The 14,823-nt window shown below is 51.9% G+C and overlaps 6 protein-coding genes and 1 non-coding gene across 7 annotated transcripts; 4 read left to right on the forward strand and 3 right to left on the reverse strand.

Annotated features, from left to right (window-relative positions):
• Positions 1-236: 236 nt before the first annotated feature.
• Positions 237-1,271, reverse strand: BU25DRAFT_425697 (uncharacterized protein; the record flags this gene model as incomplete). The annotated part of the gene is made up of 3 exons (XM_033708370.1): positions 237-885; positions 933-1,100; positions 1,153-1,271. 3 exons carry the CDS (start codon positions 1,269-1,271, stop codon positions 237-239), a joined length of 936 nt encoding a protein of 311 aa, XP_033556725.1.
• A 1,904-nt stretch (positions 1,272-3,175) lies between these two features.
• Positions 3,176-3,262, forward strand: BU25DRAFT_t134. Its single transcript has one exon. It is a non-coding gene; the product is annotated as a tRNA-Asp (tRNA).
• Positions 3,263-3,919: 657 nt separating this feature from the next.
• BU25DRAFT_352185 (Malate/L-lactate dehydrogenase) lies at positions 3,920-5,074 on the forward strand (the record flags this gene model as incomplete). Its single annotated transcript, XM_033703394.1, has 2 exons — positions 3,920-4,080; positions 4,144-5,074. The coding sequence occupies 2 exons, from the start codon at positions 3,920-3,922 to the stop codon at positions 5,072-5,074; spliced, it is 1,092 nt and encodes a 363-aa protein (XP_033556726.1).
• Positions 5,075-5,822: 748 nt separating this feature from the next.
• BU25DRAFT_210303 (MFS quinate transporter-like protein) lies at positions 5,823-7,907 on the forward strand. Its single transcript, XM_033701193.1, has 2 exons — positions 5,823-6,181; positions 6,232-7,907. Exons 1-2 carry the CDS (start codon positions 6,091-6,093, stop codon positions 7,821-7,823), a joined length of 1,683 nt encoding a protein of 560 aa, XP_033556727.1. The 5' UTR covers positions 5,823-6,090; the 3' UTR covers positions 7,824-7,907.
• A 6-nt stretch (positions 7,908-7,913) lies between these two features.
• BU25DRAFT_402589 (multidrug transporter) lies at positions 7,914-9,910 on the reverse strand. Its single transcript, XM_033705050.1, has 2 exons — positions 8,868-9,910; positions 7,914-8,817 (listed from the first exon to the last, which is right to left on the reverse strand). The coding sequence occupies exons 1-2, from the start codon at positions 9,569-9,571 to the stop codon at positions 7,941-7,943; spliced, it is 1,581 nt and encodes a 526-aa protein (XP_033556728.1). The 5' UTR covers positions 9,572-9,910; the 3' UTR covers positions 7,914-7,940.
• Positions 9,911-9,994: 84 nt separating this feature from the next.
• On the reverse strand, positions 9,995-11,247 carry BU25DRAFT_452054 (NAD-binding Rossmann fold oxidoreductase family protein; the record flags this gene model as incomplete). The annotated part of the gene is made up of 2 exons (XM_033709779.1): positions 9,995-11,152; positions 11,201-11,247. The coding sequence occupies 2 exons, from the start codon at positions 11,245-11,247 to the stop codon at positions 10,057-10,059; spliced, it is 1,143 nt and encodes a 380-aa protein (XP_033556729.1). The 3' UTR covers positions 9,995-10,056.
• A 1,211-nt stretch (positions 11,248-12,458) lies between these two features.
• BU25DRAFT_415256 (benzoate 4-monooxygenase) lies at positions 12,459-14,619 on the forward strand. Its single transcript, XM_033707498.1, has 5 exons — positions 12,459-12,893; positions 12,943-13,125; positions 13,178-13,518; positions 13,624-14,020; positions 14,068-14,619. The coding sequence occupies exons 1-5, from the start codon at positions 12,500-12,502 to the stop codon at positions 14,412-14,414; spliced, it is 1,662 nt and encodes a 553-aa protein (XP_033556730.1). The 5' UTR covers positions 12,459-12,499; the 3' UTR covers positions 14,415-14,619.
• The last annotated feature ends 204 nt before the right edge of the window (positions 14,620-14,823 follow it).

Raw genomic sequence — 14,823 nt, forward strand, 5'->3', positions numbered from 1 at the left:
GCTAATTGTTGTATTCAGATCGCAAAGGTACTATTACAGCGCCGAAGCGCACAGGATATCTTCTTTCCAGCGTCAAAGGACCGTCCAAAACGCACACCTTATCAAACCAGATGAACTCCAGATGCGCCGAAACAGCAGGCCATGCCAGCCCTGGTCATGACAACTCCAAGAACACCAAAACTCAAAACACCCGTGTGCTGTATATGCGTAACCCAACAATCACGGCGGCGACCCGCTCAAGGCCGGCCAAGCTCGATCTCTCGCCTGCGCTCTTCTCTGCTCAACCCTCTCGAGTGATTGCTACGCAGTTCGCTGTTCGAAGGACGGTGTTGTGTTCGGCCTCGATCTTGCCACTGCTGCCAGGCTTGATTCTCACTCAGACTGTCCTGCCTGCTATTTGCGCGATCACGAGTCCACGGTACATGCGATTGCTGGGGTGTGCCTACCAACTCCTGACTTCTCTCGTGACGCTCTTGCTCCTCTCTGTCCTCCGGTAAGTCAATCCTGAACGTCGAACTATTCGCATCGGGGCTCGGGCGGGCGTCTCGCAGCATCAGCAATCGCATCTGTTGGTTGACAGGGTCGTCTTCGTTGACCGGGGGCTGTAGCGGTTGCGATTCCGCGAGAACGGCCGACGGGTACATGTTCGAGATGTAGTTCGTGTAGTAAGACTGCTCTGAGTAAAGGTTCGACCGCTGTGAGGCTGATTTGCGCCTCCTCGCAATGATGCGGCGTTTCCAGAAAAGCAACCCGGCATAAAGAGCGGTCGCAAAGCCGCTGAGAACGGTAGCGCTTATCGCGGCTGTACTCCACTTATAACTTCTGGTAGCGAGGAAATTGTAGATGATTACGACGAGACCGAATATGGAGGAGCCGAGGGCTGGCCTAAGGTGTGTCAGCAGTGACGATGATATTGGAAATGGGACACATACACGAAGACGTTCTCCGCCTGAAATTCATCATCGCGACACGCGAAGCACAACAGCGCAGTAAATGAGTACCCAGCGGTTAGAAGCGCGACGACAAAGACCGACAACACCGGTTGGCTAAGCTTGTAAAGCTTTTCGTCGTTCGCATACAAGCCTGGCAATATCAGGTAGCTGTCATCTGTCAGCATCCTCTTGATCAACGATTGAACGATGCGCGACTTACCCTCCTAAAACCATCCAGAATGCCGCTATCGCTATGAATCGCCAGTACCATGGCGTCCGCTCAAGGCCTCTAGACTTGCCATCGGTGATGTTGATGTAGTCACCCTGACTGGAGGGCATTTCGCAATTGCAACGCGCCAAAGGCGGCGGCGGGGTTGGTGACCGGTTCGCGATTCAGGTGCTGTATGCCTGACAATCACGGAGGTGCCAATGGATGCCAACGAAGCGTCGCAACAAACAGCTCGAAATGTGAGACAGAAAGCAAATGAATGAGTGACTAAGTCTATGGAAAAGACGAAATTTCCCTGCTCTCTACGCCGCAGACGAAGGATCGCACGTTGTCGACCTTGTTCAGCCTACTGGATGGCGGGCGGTTCCTGAGAGCTGCGGAGCGCTTCGGTTAGTGAGTGGGTAAGGCTAGCGGCCGAGGTAGGTGTGCGCTTGGGCAACCGTGGGTGCGTCGTCTTGTCACAATCACTGCTCCTACAAGCAGTCAAACTCCAGCAGTTGCGGTTTCGAGGGGAAGGTGGAAGGGAGGAAAGACAGTCAGAGCCAGGGCTGAGTGAGGTTGGGACCAAGGGCGCCAGCGGCCAATGTCTTCGTACTTCGCTGGGGCGGAGGACAGCCTGCTTCGGGCTCAGCCACGAGTGGTCCTGAGGGACAATTGCAACCCTGGCCCAACGATCCAATCGTGTGTGGCAGATGGATGCGCCACTCTTAGGCCAGCAGCTTTTCGCGATCTGTATTGATTGTATTGGTAACTATCTTTCGTTGTGTTGCGCGAGAAACGAACCTCGACGGAACCCTCATCATCATACAGCCCTCAAGAATGTTCGACGCAGGGCTCATCACGGGCATCAGCTTGTCAAACACTAGTCAAGACCGTTTGCGAGGGTGGAGTGCTCCGAACGGCTGACTTCTGCGCCGCATCTCACCCAGAGCATCCAACCACCTCCAATGTGAGGTGCAGCACTGACGCCACCAAGATTTACCATATCCAGATTGAAAGTTCGAGAGTGACGTAGCCGTTTGGTGCACATGGTCATGAGGGTCTTTGACTGGCCGCTGAATGGGTTGTCTCAGGTGGGCTATAAGCAGCATTGCGGGGAGGAATGGTCCTTTGGACATGACATTGGCTCATCCACTTCTCCAGCTCTGAAGCCGGACTGTGGTTCACCATCGGATTTCGACACAAGCAATCAAAATTGAGGCATTTGCTTCTTCAGTTGTTCGCTCACAGCAGTCTGCTTTGCTTCGCCTTGCTCCGCTCCAGCAACCAGGGATCATGATCACCGCGAATGCAGGTGCGGCTGATCCGTCCAACGTCGCATGTGGAGCCCATGTGCACCGCCGCAGTAAATTTATCAGTAGTTGCAGATGAGGAGCGTTTGGCGTTGTCCATGGGAAACATTTGACAAACAAAGTTGCTAACACTTCGTGATCTCCCAACACCCAGGGTTGTCCTGCCAGAGCGATCATGGATGCGCACATAGTTGCTGTGGAGGCACGAGTGAGACCTTTGTTTGCAGGGATTGCGGTGTGCAGAGCTTTGCGACAACAATAAGGCATGTGAGATGTTGTGCACATCTACTTCGATCGGTATGCATTGTGCTGTCGTGTCAAATGAGCAATTTGATACCACTGCAGTCAGTTCAAGTCGTGATTCATTTGTATGTCTTGTAGGGGTTGTAGGAGTTATTATTGGTCTAAGTGCATCTTCGGACTTGCTATTCGACTACCTGGAATGTATCTTGTTCTTCGTAACCTCTAGAAAGCTCTTTGCGATTGAGGTCTCTTCAGTGAACCCTGCGATCTCCACGTCGGATACCGACGTTTCTTGCATTCGAGATTCCGATTTACCGAGGATCGTAGCTGGGCTCACACACAGCCCTGGAAAGATTGGTAGCCTCCATAAAGATGAGCCGCATCCTCAATATATGATGACATTTTTTAGTACACATTATATATATCATAATCAGAATTTTTTTCATCGATCACATCTCTTCCCAACTGAAAGTTGGACATCTTCGATAGTATAGTGGTCAGTATTTCTGCTTGTCAGTCTTTGGAACAGCTCGCAGGAGGCCGGGGTTCGATTCCCCGTCGGAGAGATTCTATTTTTTTTGTCTTTGACACCTCCTTCGATACTGGTACCTGGATGAATGCTTCAGTTTTTCATTGTGTGCGCAGTCAAGGCTTTTGGGCCACAGATTGTCTTTTTGCTCCCAAGGTACTATAGTAGTAAATAGAAGCTGTTAGCCAGAGTCTTTTGCTTGTCAGGATCCAAGGTTATGGCGAAGTCGTAGCAGTAGATACTTCACGGTTGTAGTTTAGTCTGTTTCGCTCCGGATCGTGCCGGTCTGCTCGGAAACATTCGCTGGAAGCAGCCTCGTTTTTGACGACCAGCTGTTGTCTGTGAACTCTGCACACCACTTCCTGCAGGTTTTGTTTTAAAACCTCGATGCCTTTCACAGTGTGTTTGTGGCCGCTCCACGACTGCCTTCCATCGCTGCGGCCTTTGCCCATAAGTTGCGTTGTTTGCCCGTCCGAGCGACGGCCTTTGCCCGTTCGGCACCGAAACTTGAGCCTCAACGGCTTTCTCTCCGCTCGCAACAGAGCCTCACAATACGACGAAATACTGCAGGCTGGGCAACGACGCATTGACTCACAGACTTCTTCAGTTTCTTATATACGAGCCTTCCCCTAACGCTCTTGGTCTCTTGATAACTTTTACTACTCCCACCAAGCTATTGTCGCCAGCTTCCAAAATGAGCTCCAACCACCAAGACATGCAGCATGTCAGCGCTATCGATGCAAGATCTTTTGTTGAACAAGTCCTCGTTGGCAACGGAGCATCGAAAGATAATGCAACTATCGTTGCCAAATGTTTGGTGGAAGCTGACCTCCGTGGGGTGGATACTCACGGCATGTAAGAGTTGTGCTGAGATAGTCTGATGCATTTCTAACAATCCATACTAACGTCTGGGCACAGTAACCGCATTCCCAGTTACATGGCTCGCATCAGAAAAGGTGTGCTTGACGCGGCCGCATCACCGACTCTTCGCCGAATTACACCAGCAGTTGCTCAAGTTGACGGGCACAACGGATTTGGCTTTCTTGCAGCCCACATGGGCATGGCAGCAGCAATTGACATGGCGAAAGAATTTGGCATTGGTCTTGTCTCAGTTAAGCACTCGAACCACTTTGGAATGTCGGCGTGGGTTGTGCAACAAGCACTTGACGCAGGTATGATGAGTCTTGTCTTCACAAACTCTTCGCCCGCTCTACCCGTGTGGGGTGGCAAGTCCAAACTTATGGGAGTCTCACCAATTGCTTGTGGAGCCCCAGCGGGGAAAGGCAGACCCTTCATCATGGACATGGCGCCATCAGTCGCAGCACGGGGTAAGATTTACAAGGCTTTGCGAAGAGGGGAGAAGATTCCTGGCGACTGGGCACTCGACAAGGATGGTCAACAAACGCAGGATCCAGCTAAGGCACTTGAAGGTGTCATGTTGCCTATGGGTGGACCTAAGGGCTCCGCAATTGCTATCATGATGGACGTCTTCTCCGGGGTGCTGTCAGGCAGCGCATTCGCAGGCCATGTCATCAACCCTTACGATCCTTCGAGGCCAGCAGATGTTGGGCACTTCCTTGTCGCCATCAAACCGGACCTCTTCATGAGTATTGAAGAATTCAAGGAGCGGATGGACTACCTGTACCAGCGTGTCATTGGGTCCGATCGGATGTCTGGCACCGACCGCATCTACTTTCCAGGCGAGATTGAGGACCTAAACAAGGAGAAGCGCCTAAAGGACGGGATACCGCTTGTGGAAGCCGAGGTGGAAGCCCTGAACAAGGAGGCTCAACAAGTTGGAGCCGCATGCATCCTGACCTCGCCGCCTGCGCCGAGGTCACGTCTGTAACGGAAAACCAGGATCGGAATTCCTACATCTGCCCTTTTGAGTTCGTCTCGACTTGCGGACCCGCCTCGTGACGAGAGCCATTCGAGCTGGGCCGCCCGTTGAGGGCTGTCGATCTCCGCGGTACATAGTCGGTGGTTCCTCCTTACGCGCAGATTGGCAGCTCGTGGCCAGAACTGCCGAACCAGAGAACGTTGGGGTTAATGCGGGGTGTAATGTTTCTCCAGAATGGCATGTTAGGCCACCTCCGATGTTGAGATGACAGGGTCAAATAATTGTCATTGGGTGGGCGCTCCGATGCTAAGCTCCACAATCTGCACGAGTCAAGAAAAGCTTCCCCGCTTAAGGATAAGAAGCACCACGCCGCGCACTGGCAGCGGCTACATATGTAACCTTGTTTACAGAACCATCCGACGACAAGGATGCATGCAGCCACTCAAGCTTCGGCATTTGCTCAGCGGCGTCTGGTCATCCTCGGGGTAGAGGCAACATCTGTAAGCCTCATGCACGTCTCATAGGTTGGTTACCATCATGCGCACTTGAATTGAAAACTGCGAAAAGAATACGGAGACCATCACCTGCATTCGGCACCATCCCTTCGTGTTCTGCGCGTTCTGCTCGAACGATTTATCTGGTCCAGCCTTGACGGCCGCGCACAGGAAGAAGTTTCACAGAAGTATCCTTGCACTGTCTTCTCCGACGGACTAGCCTAGCGTTGACCACCGGTCTGGAGAGACCGATGAGAAGTCTGAATTGCTGTCTGGAGAAGGCCCACATGGCACCGATGGAGCATCGTGTTGCTGGATGACCGGTGGACAGGGTTCTGGCTGGGGAAAGCGAGGTGCTGCCCATACTTGAATACCTCCGCATTAGCACCCCACAGTCGTGCTGACGGTATAAGAAGCTGCCACCCGCCCTGAGTAACAGCTTTCATCCACTCCCTGTCTGGCCGATTATATCGACTCCCCAGCTCGTGGCTCGTTGAAACGTTGCCCCGAACCTTGAAAAGTCTGCCCACCATGTCTTTCAAGCTACAGAACCCATGGAAGGAGAACCTGAAGGACACACCGAAAGAGTCCCTTAACTGGCGACTCTGGTATGGTGTACTCGGTACGATACTTCAGATCGCCATGGCGATTTCTTTCACTAACAATGCATAGTCTTCGGTCTGATGGGCGCCGCCCGTGGTATCGACGAAGGTCTCATCGGTACGACCGCTGAACTCGAGCCCTTCAAGAAGAAATTCGGTCTCGAGGATCACCACAAGTCGGCACACGAGAAGGCTGAGCTTCTGTCCAACATCACTTCCATGGTGCAGATGGGCTCCATCCTCGGTGCTCTGGTCGCATTCGTCGTCACAGATCGCATCGGTCGTCTCTGGGCCACACGCCAGCTCTGTGTTATCTGGGTCATCGGTATCTCGATTTTTCTTGCTAGCAGCGCAACTGGAAGCATTGGCATGATCTACGCTGGTCGTTTCATCGCCGGTATCGGTATCGGTCAGACCACTGTCGTTGCACCCACCTACCTTGCCGAGACTGCTCCTCGTGCTATCCGTGGTCTTTGCGTGTGCGCATTCTCAGGTGCGGTCTACATCGGTATCATGTTGGCATATTTCGCTTCTTGGGGCTCTTCGATCCATATCTCATCCAAGACCGACGCTCAGTGGCTTGTTCCTAACAGCATGCACCTGATGTTCGCTGGTATCATCTTCATTCTATCATTCGGCGCCAAGGAAAGCCCTCGTTGGCTTATCAAGGTTGGCCGTCACGAGGAGGCCCTGAAGAATCTTGCCCAGCTCCGCAACTTGCCCGCTGACCACCCATACATCACCACCGAGGTCATCGATATCAACGATCAGCTCAACCGTGAGCGCGAGGCTACAATGGGCACGTCATGGCTGGGTCCTATCAGGGAGATGTTCTCCAGCAAGTCCAACCTTTACCGTCTCCAACTCTCTGTTATGTCTCAGTTGCTCGGACAGTGGAGCGGTGCCAACAGTATCACAATCTACGCTCCCCAGTACTTCGCCATGATGGGTACGACTGGCCAGAACGAGAAGCTCTTCGCGACTGCCATCTTCGGTGTCGTCAAGTTCGTCTCTAGTATGCTTTGCGCTTTCTTCCTCATCGACTTCATCGGCCGCAAGCGCTCTCTTTCGACCGGTATCACCATTCAGTTAGTTTCTATGCTCTACATGGGTATCTTCCTCCTCATCGACAACAAGATCTCCGACAAGAGCGTACCCCAATCCACGAGCCAGAAGCACGCTGCTATGGGTGCTATCGTCATGATCTACTTCAGCGGTTTCGGATGGGCTCTGGGTTGGAACTCCATCCAATACCTGATCAACTCAGAGATTTACCCGCTCCGCCTGCGTGCTCTTGGTGGATCCTTCGCCATGACTTTCCACTTCGTCAACCAGTACGGAAACTCCAAGGCTGTCCCTCTTATGTTCTTGTCCATGACTACTGGTGGCACCATGATCTTCTTCAGCTGTATTACCGCTATCGGTCTTGCGTGGGTCTGGTTCTTCCTGCCTGAGACCAGTGGACGCAGTCTCGAGGCCCTCGACGAGATGTTCAACCTCCCCTGGTACCTCATTGGTCGCAAGGGTGCCGCTCTTACCGCCGGATCGGGCGGTTTGTCGGAGGTCCTTGACCACGCTGGCGAGAAGGCTGCTACCGTCGAGATGGAGAACTCTGACACTAAGGTCCAGGGTGAGGAGCACACCGTTGAGCGCAAAGTTTGAGCGCGTGGGAAAGGCATATGTTGGTTGGAATGCAAGGGCAAAGCTCCATCTTTCTTATGAATACGAATCACGAACGATCGAAAGATTTCGATCAGATACATCTCATTCTCATTTTCACTACTTGTTGTGACCAGCCACCTCCATGAACGGGCTCCTCTCCCTAAGCTTCCTGCCATACATGATCAAGACCACAGGTATACAACTTAGCACCAATGCAATGAACCCCAACAGACTGCTCGCCCAGTTGAAGCCCAGCGTCCTATACATGCTCTGCGTCGCCAACGGCAAGAATGCAGCCATGAAGTTCTCCAGAAAGGCCACGCCCGCCACGGAACTTGCGGCGTACTTCGCATACGCATCGACAATATACGTCGTCAATGCGGTCGTGCATAGAAACATGCCAAATCCGACAAAGCCCAGCGCGATGGATGGCACGATCCACAGAATATTTGAGAAACTCGTCCATGCGAAGAAGAACAGGCCTCCCGTGAGCCCGATGAATGATGCTGGAATGCTGAGATATAGTCGTGCCTCTGGAAGAGGGTTCCCTGGATCCTCAGTGTTTCGCTTCGCGGAAGCAAAGTACACTCTGTCTTGCACCAACTGCGCAAACACACCCACCAACTCCCCAACCACTATTGCACTCTGCACCATCCCTGTGCCGAAGAACGTCCACCCGTACAGCCCCTCGTAGACTTGCATGATGCTTTGCGTGAACATGAATGCGATTCCGATGACGAAGGCGGACCACATGCCCAGGCTGATAAGCACGCCTTCGGTGAACAAGAGGCGCGTAGGACGAATGAGAGTTTCGGTAAGGATGTCAGAGACGCTGGTTTTCGTCTTCTCTTGCGCGGTGTGCACGGCAAGGCCGGTTTCGCGCCGGATTTTGGCGGCGCGTTGGTGCAGGATTACGTCAGGGCGGACTTCGGAAAGGGCGAGGAAGAGGATGGGGAGCAGAGCGGAGTAGAAGATTATTTGACCGATGAAGATCCTGGGTGGTGTCAGTAAGGTGAAATGAGTGAGTGGATAAAGGGGACGGACCAGCGCCAGGTGGTGTATTGGACGACGAGGCTGCCGAACACGGGTCCTATGCTTAGGCCAGAGAGGAGCGCGAAGATGTACATTGATGTGAAGAAGCTCTTCATTAGGCCTGCGTACCAGATGTCGCTTACAATGCCAGAGGTGATGTTCGCTAGTGTTGCTGTGCAAGATCCAGTAATGATTCGAACGATGATTAGAGTAGCGAAGTTTTGGGCTACAGCTTGTGGTATGATGAAGATGATCAACACAGCATAGATGCCCAAGTATGTCCATCGTACACCAAAGTTCTCCATCAAGGGTAACCCAACGAGTGGCGCGGCGGCACCGCCTAGGTTCCAACTCAACACGGGCCAGTATGAGTGTGGGAATACTTCATCGCTGACATGGAAGTTTTCGTTGATTTGCTCAGCTGCACTTGTCATCATCGTTCCATTGATCTGAACGAAGAAGGTCATGGCACATGCGAGAATGCATATTCGGTACTTCTTCGCGATGGGCCAGTTGAAGGGGTTCTCTGGATCGTTTGGTACAAAGTCAATGGTCTTGTTGGTAGCTGCTGGCGCGAGTTTCTCTCCGGTTACAGGTTCATCCTGTCGTGCTGGCAGCTGTGCTTCAACATCCGCCTCTTCCTTGGATAATTGCGGGGTTGTGGACCGCGATGTTTGGGCCAGAGACTCCGGATGTTCTACCTCTTGATTCGACATGTTTGGCAGTCCTAAGCTCCTCCAGGGTCGGAACGAAGCGTGGAGAACAAAGTCGAGGAAGGTTCACAAAGACCCTGTGGAGACTCAATGCCCCGCGGAGCAAGTGGATACGTCTGAGGTTGTTGGCCTGGAGAAAGTGGATATCGGAAGGTTAACTGTCGAAAGCTTCGTCCTCCAAGCTTCACCAAGCCTCTGGGTTTTTACCAAAGACATCGTGGAGTTGATAGTGTGAAGTGCAAACTTCTGGATAAAATGACGACATCGCTGCTCAGCTGCTCAGCCGCAAGACTCTGGGGCCTCAAAGAGGTTGTCGGAAAGCATTGCGCGCAGCTTTCTGACATCACAAAGCCAGCGGGAAGGATGCTCATAACGTAACAGAAAAGTGAGGAAGGCGCTAATATTGGAACAGGCTAGTGCGATTGACGGCATTCGGACCATCGAAGAGCCTCATCAACGTCGATTGTTAACTCACACGTCTCTGCAGCCTACACGTAGTTTTCCCTTGTGCCCTTTTCTGCACTTCGATATATGGCATCGATCATCTTGTGCCTTAAAAGGGCGTTCTCGAACGTTGTCACGTGATGACCTTTGTCCAGCCCGACACCGGCCCAGGCATCCCATGCTCTGCCCACGTTGAACGACATCTCGGACGCCTTCTCGACCTCGACAGCCTCCAGTTCTTGCTTTGCGTCTGATGTTGCGCCATACAAGGCCACTTGTGGATCAGATCTCGCAAGCTTGATTGTGGGCTGGTACATTTGAACGTGTCCGCCCATCGTCGGTCCCTCTAGCACCAGGGTGCCTTCCGTACCGATGATCTCCCAGTAAAAGTCTCGATTGCTGCGCGAAAGACCACCAGCGTAGGTCACATTAACGACACCACCGCCGTTCTCAAGCTGTCCTGTGATACTGACATGATCGTGTGCTGTCTTCTTGACCTTGCCTGCAGGCTTGCCGTCCTTGCCAACTAAGTCGAGCTTGGGAAGGAGGTTTGCAAGAGTAGCTGAGATGTCTTTGATCTCGCCAAGAACGTAACACAATGCGTCCACAGCATGGCCGAATGGAATAGTGAGCAGGTTTGCGCCCGCCTCGATGGGTAGGCCGTATAAGAAGCCTTCATGAATTGTAGGACCAAATATCATGCCATGTCCAAACATGGTGGTGGTTAGAATCTTGCCAAGCTTCCCCGACTCTACAATTTCTTTGGCCTTCACAACTGATGGGTTCTGGCGTGCTTGCAGGCCAATCATCGTCCTGACACCCTTGTCTTTCGCTAACTGCGTAAGCTCTTCGGCTTCAGCAAGGTTGCGAGCCAGCGGCCATTCGACGAACACATCCTTGCCAGCCTCAAGAGCAGGCTTGGTGAGAGCGTAGTGCTCAGGAACGTTGACGCTGACAGCTACGATGTCGACATTCGGATCGGATGCGATTGCAGAGGGATCAGCGTAAGTTGCAACGTCGTCCAAGAAGAACTCTTTTGCGGCGGCCTGAGCGGATGCCTTGGAGCTGTTTTGAAGAGCTGTAATCTTGTAGAGCGATGTTTGCTGCAGATACGGCAGGTGAGACCGGGACGCCCATGAGCTGAAATCCTGATCAGTATCTGGTGAGGGACATTGTGTATGCACTCACCCTTTGGCTGAGAGCCCGATGAGTCCGATCCGCTTTTGGTCTGTCATGATGTGTTTTGCAGTTATATCGAGCTTTGTTTGCTAGATCGAGGCATGAGTAAAATACATAGGTTAGTACATGCCAGTACCTTTATGTACTCATTGCCTGTGCATCTTGAGGGGTCGTGCGGCATTAGTGGCGGGGACTTTGCATGACGCAACGCATGGTAGCATCATTTGTCCGGAGCTTGCAAGACAGCATACCTAGATACTGACCCGCAGCAATTATACAGCACAGAGAAGGAGGAAGATCAGATGTCTGATCTCTATGCCTTATGGATGTGTAAGCAGACAACAACGTGCAACTTTACCCGGGGCGCTACAAGCGACCTGCATCTGCTGCATAGAGCAGGATATTGAGAACACAGATTCTCAAATCGTCTACCAGGTTTCGAGCAGTGAAATGTTGTCCTGGCAGATTCGCACAAGAAGCTGTATGTGCCGTGTACCTTCGGAGCGCTAATCGGAAGTGTTTTCGTTCTTTATGGCTATACACTACCGCCTGCGACACAATACTGCTGCGCGTAAGGGAAGGAAAGACGATTGAGCGCTAAGAACAGAGTTGTCCACAAACAAAACAAACAAAATTTGAGACCCCAGTTTTGTTTATTTGACAACTTTCATGGTGTTGTACTTTGTTTGTTTGATTTAACATGGCTGTGGAGGCGCACTTTGTTTAATTGATTGTTTAGTTTTCAGTGGGTTGAAAACGCTAAGAAGGCAGTTTTATATAGTGTTGTAGGCGGCGGGTCCTCCCATGTGTAATGCATGAAGTCCGCGGGCCGTTGTCATCCAAGGTTGGATCTAAGCAATGTCGATGACTGTATTACGGCCACGTGATCAATTATGCCACACATTGGCTCTAGTTTGACGCGTCCGCAACGCCCTTCTACTCTTCAGACCTCACCATCGAGCTAGTGTGCTCCCGGTATTTATCATTAACCACACTCGATCTGTTCAAGGATGCACATGTTGACACTCTTTTGTCGCTCTGGGTTGCCGGCAGCGCTCCGCCTCTTCACCAGTGACGCGCCATGCCTGAGCGTGCAGAGGCCACTAAGCCTATTCCAGCGCGAAACGCGAAACTCGAATGCGAAAGGTTCAAAAAGCGATGCCTGATCTCAAAGCCAAGGAGAGCTAACCCGCATGATTTTGTGCGACGGCATGTAAGAGTGTTTACATATAGCCTGGGGTCGACAGTCCAAGGCAGCCACGGATATCCTGTGTCAACATCCCACTTCCAACGCACCAATTAGACTAAATGGCATTCGACTTGCAAGCTATCGCTTTCATCTGCGGCATCTTTCTACATTTACTGCTGTTTTGCAGAGGTGAATGGGATCGACGTGCTCCTGCGGTCGTGTTGGCCTATAGCTTACTATGTACATCGGTCTTCGCAGCCTTCGCGCTCGACACGAGTTACTCTATCGTACAGTGCATTGTTGGAACCTGCAAGGCCAGCCTTGCTCTGGTTGGCGGTCTTTGTACTTCTCTAGTCACATATCGCCTCCTGTTCCATCCTTTAAGGACCTTCCCTGGTCCTCTTGCTGCACGCGTCTCCTCCTTCTGGGTTTTCCGAGAGCAATGGCCAGATCTGAGGTTCTACTTCAAGCTACGAAACATTCACGACCGTTATGGCGACTTCGTGCGCATCAGTACGGTCATGAGCTACCGATAGCCCATCAATTGCTGACAGGTTTGCAGAACCGAGGGAGCTATCGATATGTCACCCGGATGCGATCAACGACATTCATGGGCCAAGGAACAGGATCCGCAAAGGCGAGTTCTATGAACAAATTCATCCTGCGCACAGCCTGCAGTTCACCCGGGACCCCAACCAGCATAAACATCAGCGCCGGTACTGGGACAAGGCATTCCAGACCAAAGGCTAGTAGCTCCGAACGTGCTGTCAGCCGCATACACTGACGCATTTTATTAGCCCTACAGGAATACTCACCGCGTATCGTGAAGCACTACAAGATCCTTATGGGCATCTTCTCCACCGATGGTGCATCCAGCGCACCTGTCGACGTCAGCAAACTTTTCATGGACCTTTTCTTCGATGTAGTGTCAGATTTGACATTCGGCGAATCCTTCAACACGTTGACAACAGGGGAGCGAAACCCAATCATCGGAGAGTTTCTTGCATATCAACAAAGTGTCGGCTTTGTCATATTGAACATGTGGATGTTCCACTTGCTCAGAAGCATACCCACGGTCGCATCGCGTATTCTCTATTGGATGCAATGGTATGCTAGCGCTGTAGCAAAGAGAAATGAGGTACGTGAGAGATCTTCCCGTAAGCGACGATGGTACGCGAATGCTTTGAAGAATAGAGAGCAGGTCAGTCACTCTTCCCCTGACAAATATCACTGACTCCAGAAGATGAAAGACACATCGCCCGACCTGTACACGTATTTGTCACAATCGGACACATTCGATGTTGATGGCATTCACGAAGCTCAGCTGGCTATCATAGCAGGCGCTGATACCAACGCAATCACCGTTTCGAACGTCTGCTACCTTCTCTGTCAATACCCAGAGTATCAGAAGAAGCTTTATGAGGAGCTAGCAGATCTCCCGGTTCACGAGAATGTGATTGAGGATCGACATCTATTAAGCCAATCTTGCTTGTTGAGTTTAATCAACGAAACATTGAGGCTCTATCCGCCAGTACCTGGCGGCCTCCAGCGTGTAACGCCGCCAGACGGCGCCACCATCGCTGGCCGCTACGTCCCTGGGGATATGATCGTATCAACTCCCACTTATGCGCTTCATCGAGGTATTATCACCCTCTATTGGACCACACACGCATACTGACCTCTGCAGATTCTCGAGTATTCGTTCGACCAACTGAATTCATACCTGAGCGCTGGACTTCCCGGCCCGAACTCATTCTGCGCAAAGATGCATTTGTTCCGTTCTCCTATGGCGCCTACAATTGCGCTGGGAAGCCTTTGGCAATGATGCAGCTACGTATGGTCATCGCGATGGTGATAAAGAAGTTCGAGCTGTCCTTTATGCTGGAAAGAGAGGCGGAATACGAGCGCTACATTCATGACCAAGCGGACTGCTTCACGTTGCATCTCCACCCCCTGCCGCTCATTTTGAAAGAAAGGACCGTCCGAGAGCAAGTCGCATATAATTTCACGCGTCAAGAAGGGACAGAGTCGTGACTTCTTCCGGGGTACGCGGTGTTGAGATATCACTAGAAGCTACTTTCCATGCTCTTTTCTCCTGCCACGGTCCGGAAGGCAACTGCGTGCTTCCCTTAGACTTCCTTTTCAAACGCTCAGTCAAATTCATTTTGGGTCGGAGTCGTTTCACAGGCTGTCATGACACCATGTTTTTACGCATGAACCTATCCACAGCAAATTCGACAGCATTACCAGAATGATTTCATGAAGGCACATCTACGTTCACACGGTATATTATGTTATATCAAACGCATGCGCGAGGGGCCTAGTTGCAGCTGCACTCGCGCCGACTGTTTGCTCGCTGCCCTGTTATGGGGCTGATGAGCGTAGCCTAGCCGTGCCCTTCACCTTCACTGCAGATGAATTCGGCCCAAGCTCTTAAAAAGGC

The sequence above is a fragment of the Macroventuria anomochaeta genome, assembly GCF_010093625.1.
Source record: "Macroventuria anomochaeta strain CBS 525.71 unplaced genomic scaffold BU25scaffold_44, whole genome shotgun sequence".
In the NCBI taxonomy this organism is placed as follows: Eukaryota; Fungi; Ascomycota; class Dothideomycetes; order Pleosporales; family Didymellaceae; genus Macroventuria; species Macroventuria anomochaeta.

Bases quoted from the DNA above. Each gene is read 5' to 3' on its own strand.
- BU25DRAFT_415256 (XM_033707498.1), top strand. From the start codon at position 12,500: ATGGCATTCGACTTGCAAGCTATCGCTTTCATCTGCGGCATCTTTCTA. The intron at 12,894-12,942 runs GTACGGTCATGA...ACAGGTTTGCAG, and splicing joins TGGCGACTTCGTGCGCATCA to AACCGAGGGAGCTATCGATA. The intron at 13,519-13,623 runs GTACGTGAGAGA...TGACTCCAGAAG, and splicing joins CTGTAGCAAAGAGAAATGAG to ATGAAAGACACATCGCCCGA.
- BU25DRAFT_210303 (XM_033701193.1), top strand. From the start codon at position 6,091: ATGTCTTTCAAGCTACAGAACCCATGGAAGGAGAACCTGAAGGACACA. The intron at 6,182-6,231 runs GTACGATACTTC...AACAATGCATAG, and splicing joins ACTCTGGTATGGTGTACTCG to TCTTCGGTCTGATGGGCGCC.
- BU25DRAFT_402589 (XM_033705050.1), bottom strand. From the start codon at position 9,571: ATGTCGAATCAAGAGGTAGAACATCCGGAGTCTCTGGCCCAAACATCG. The intron at 8,818-8,867 runs GTCCGTCCCCTT...GACACCACCCAG, and splicing joins CAATACACCACCTGGCGCTG to GATCTTCATCGGTCAAATAA.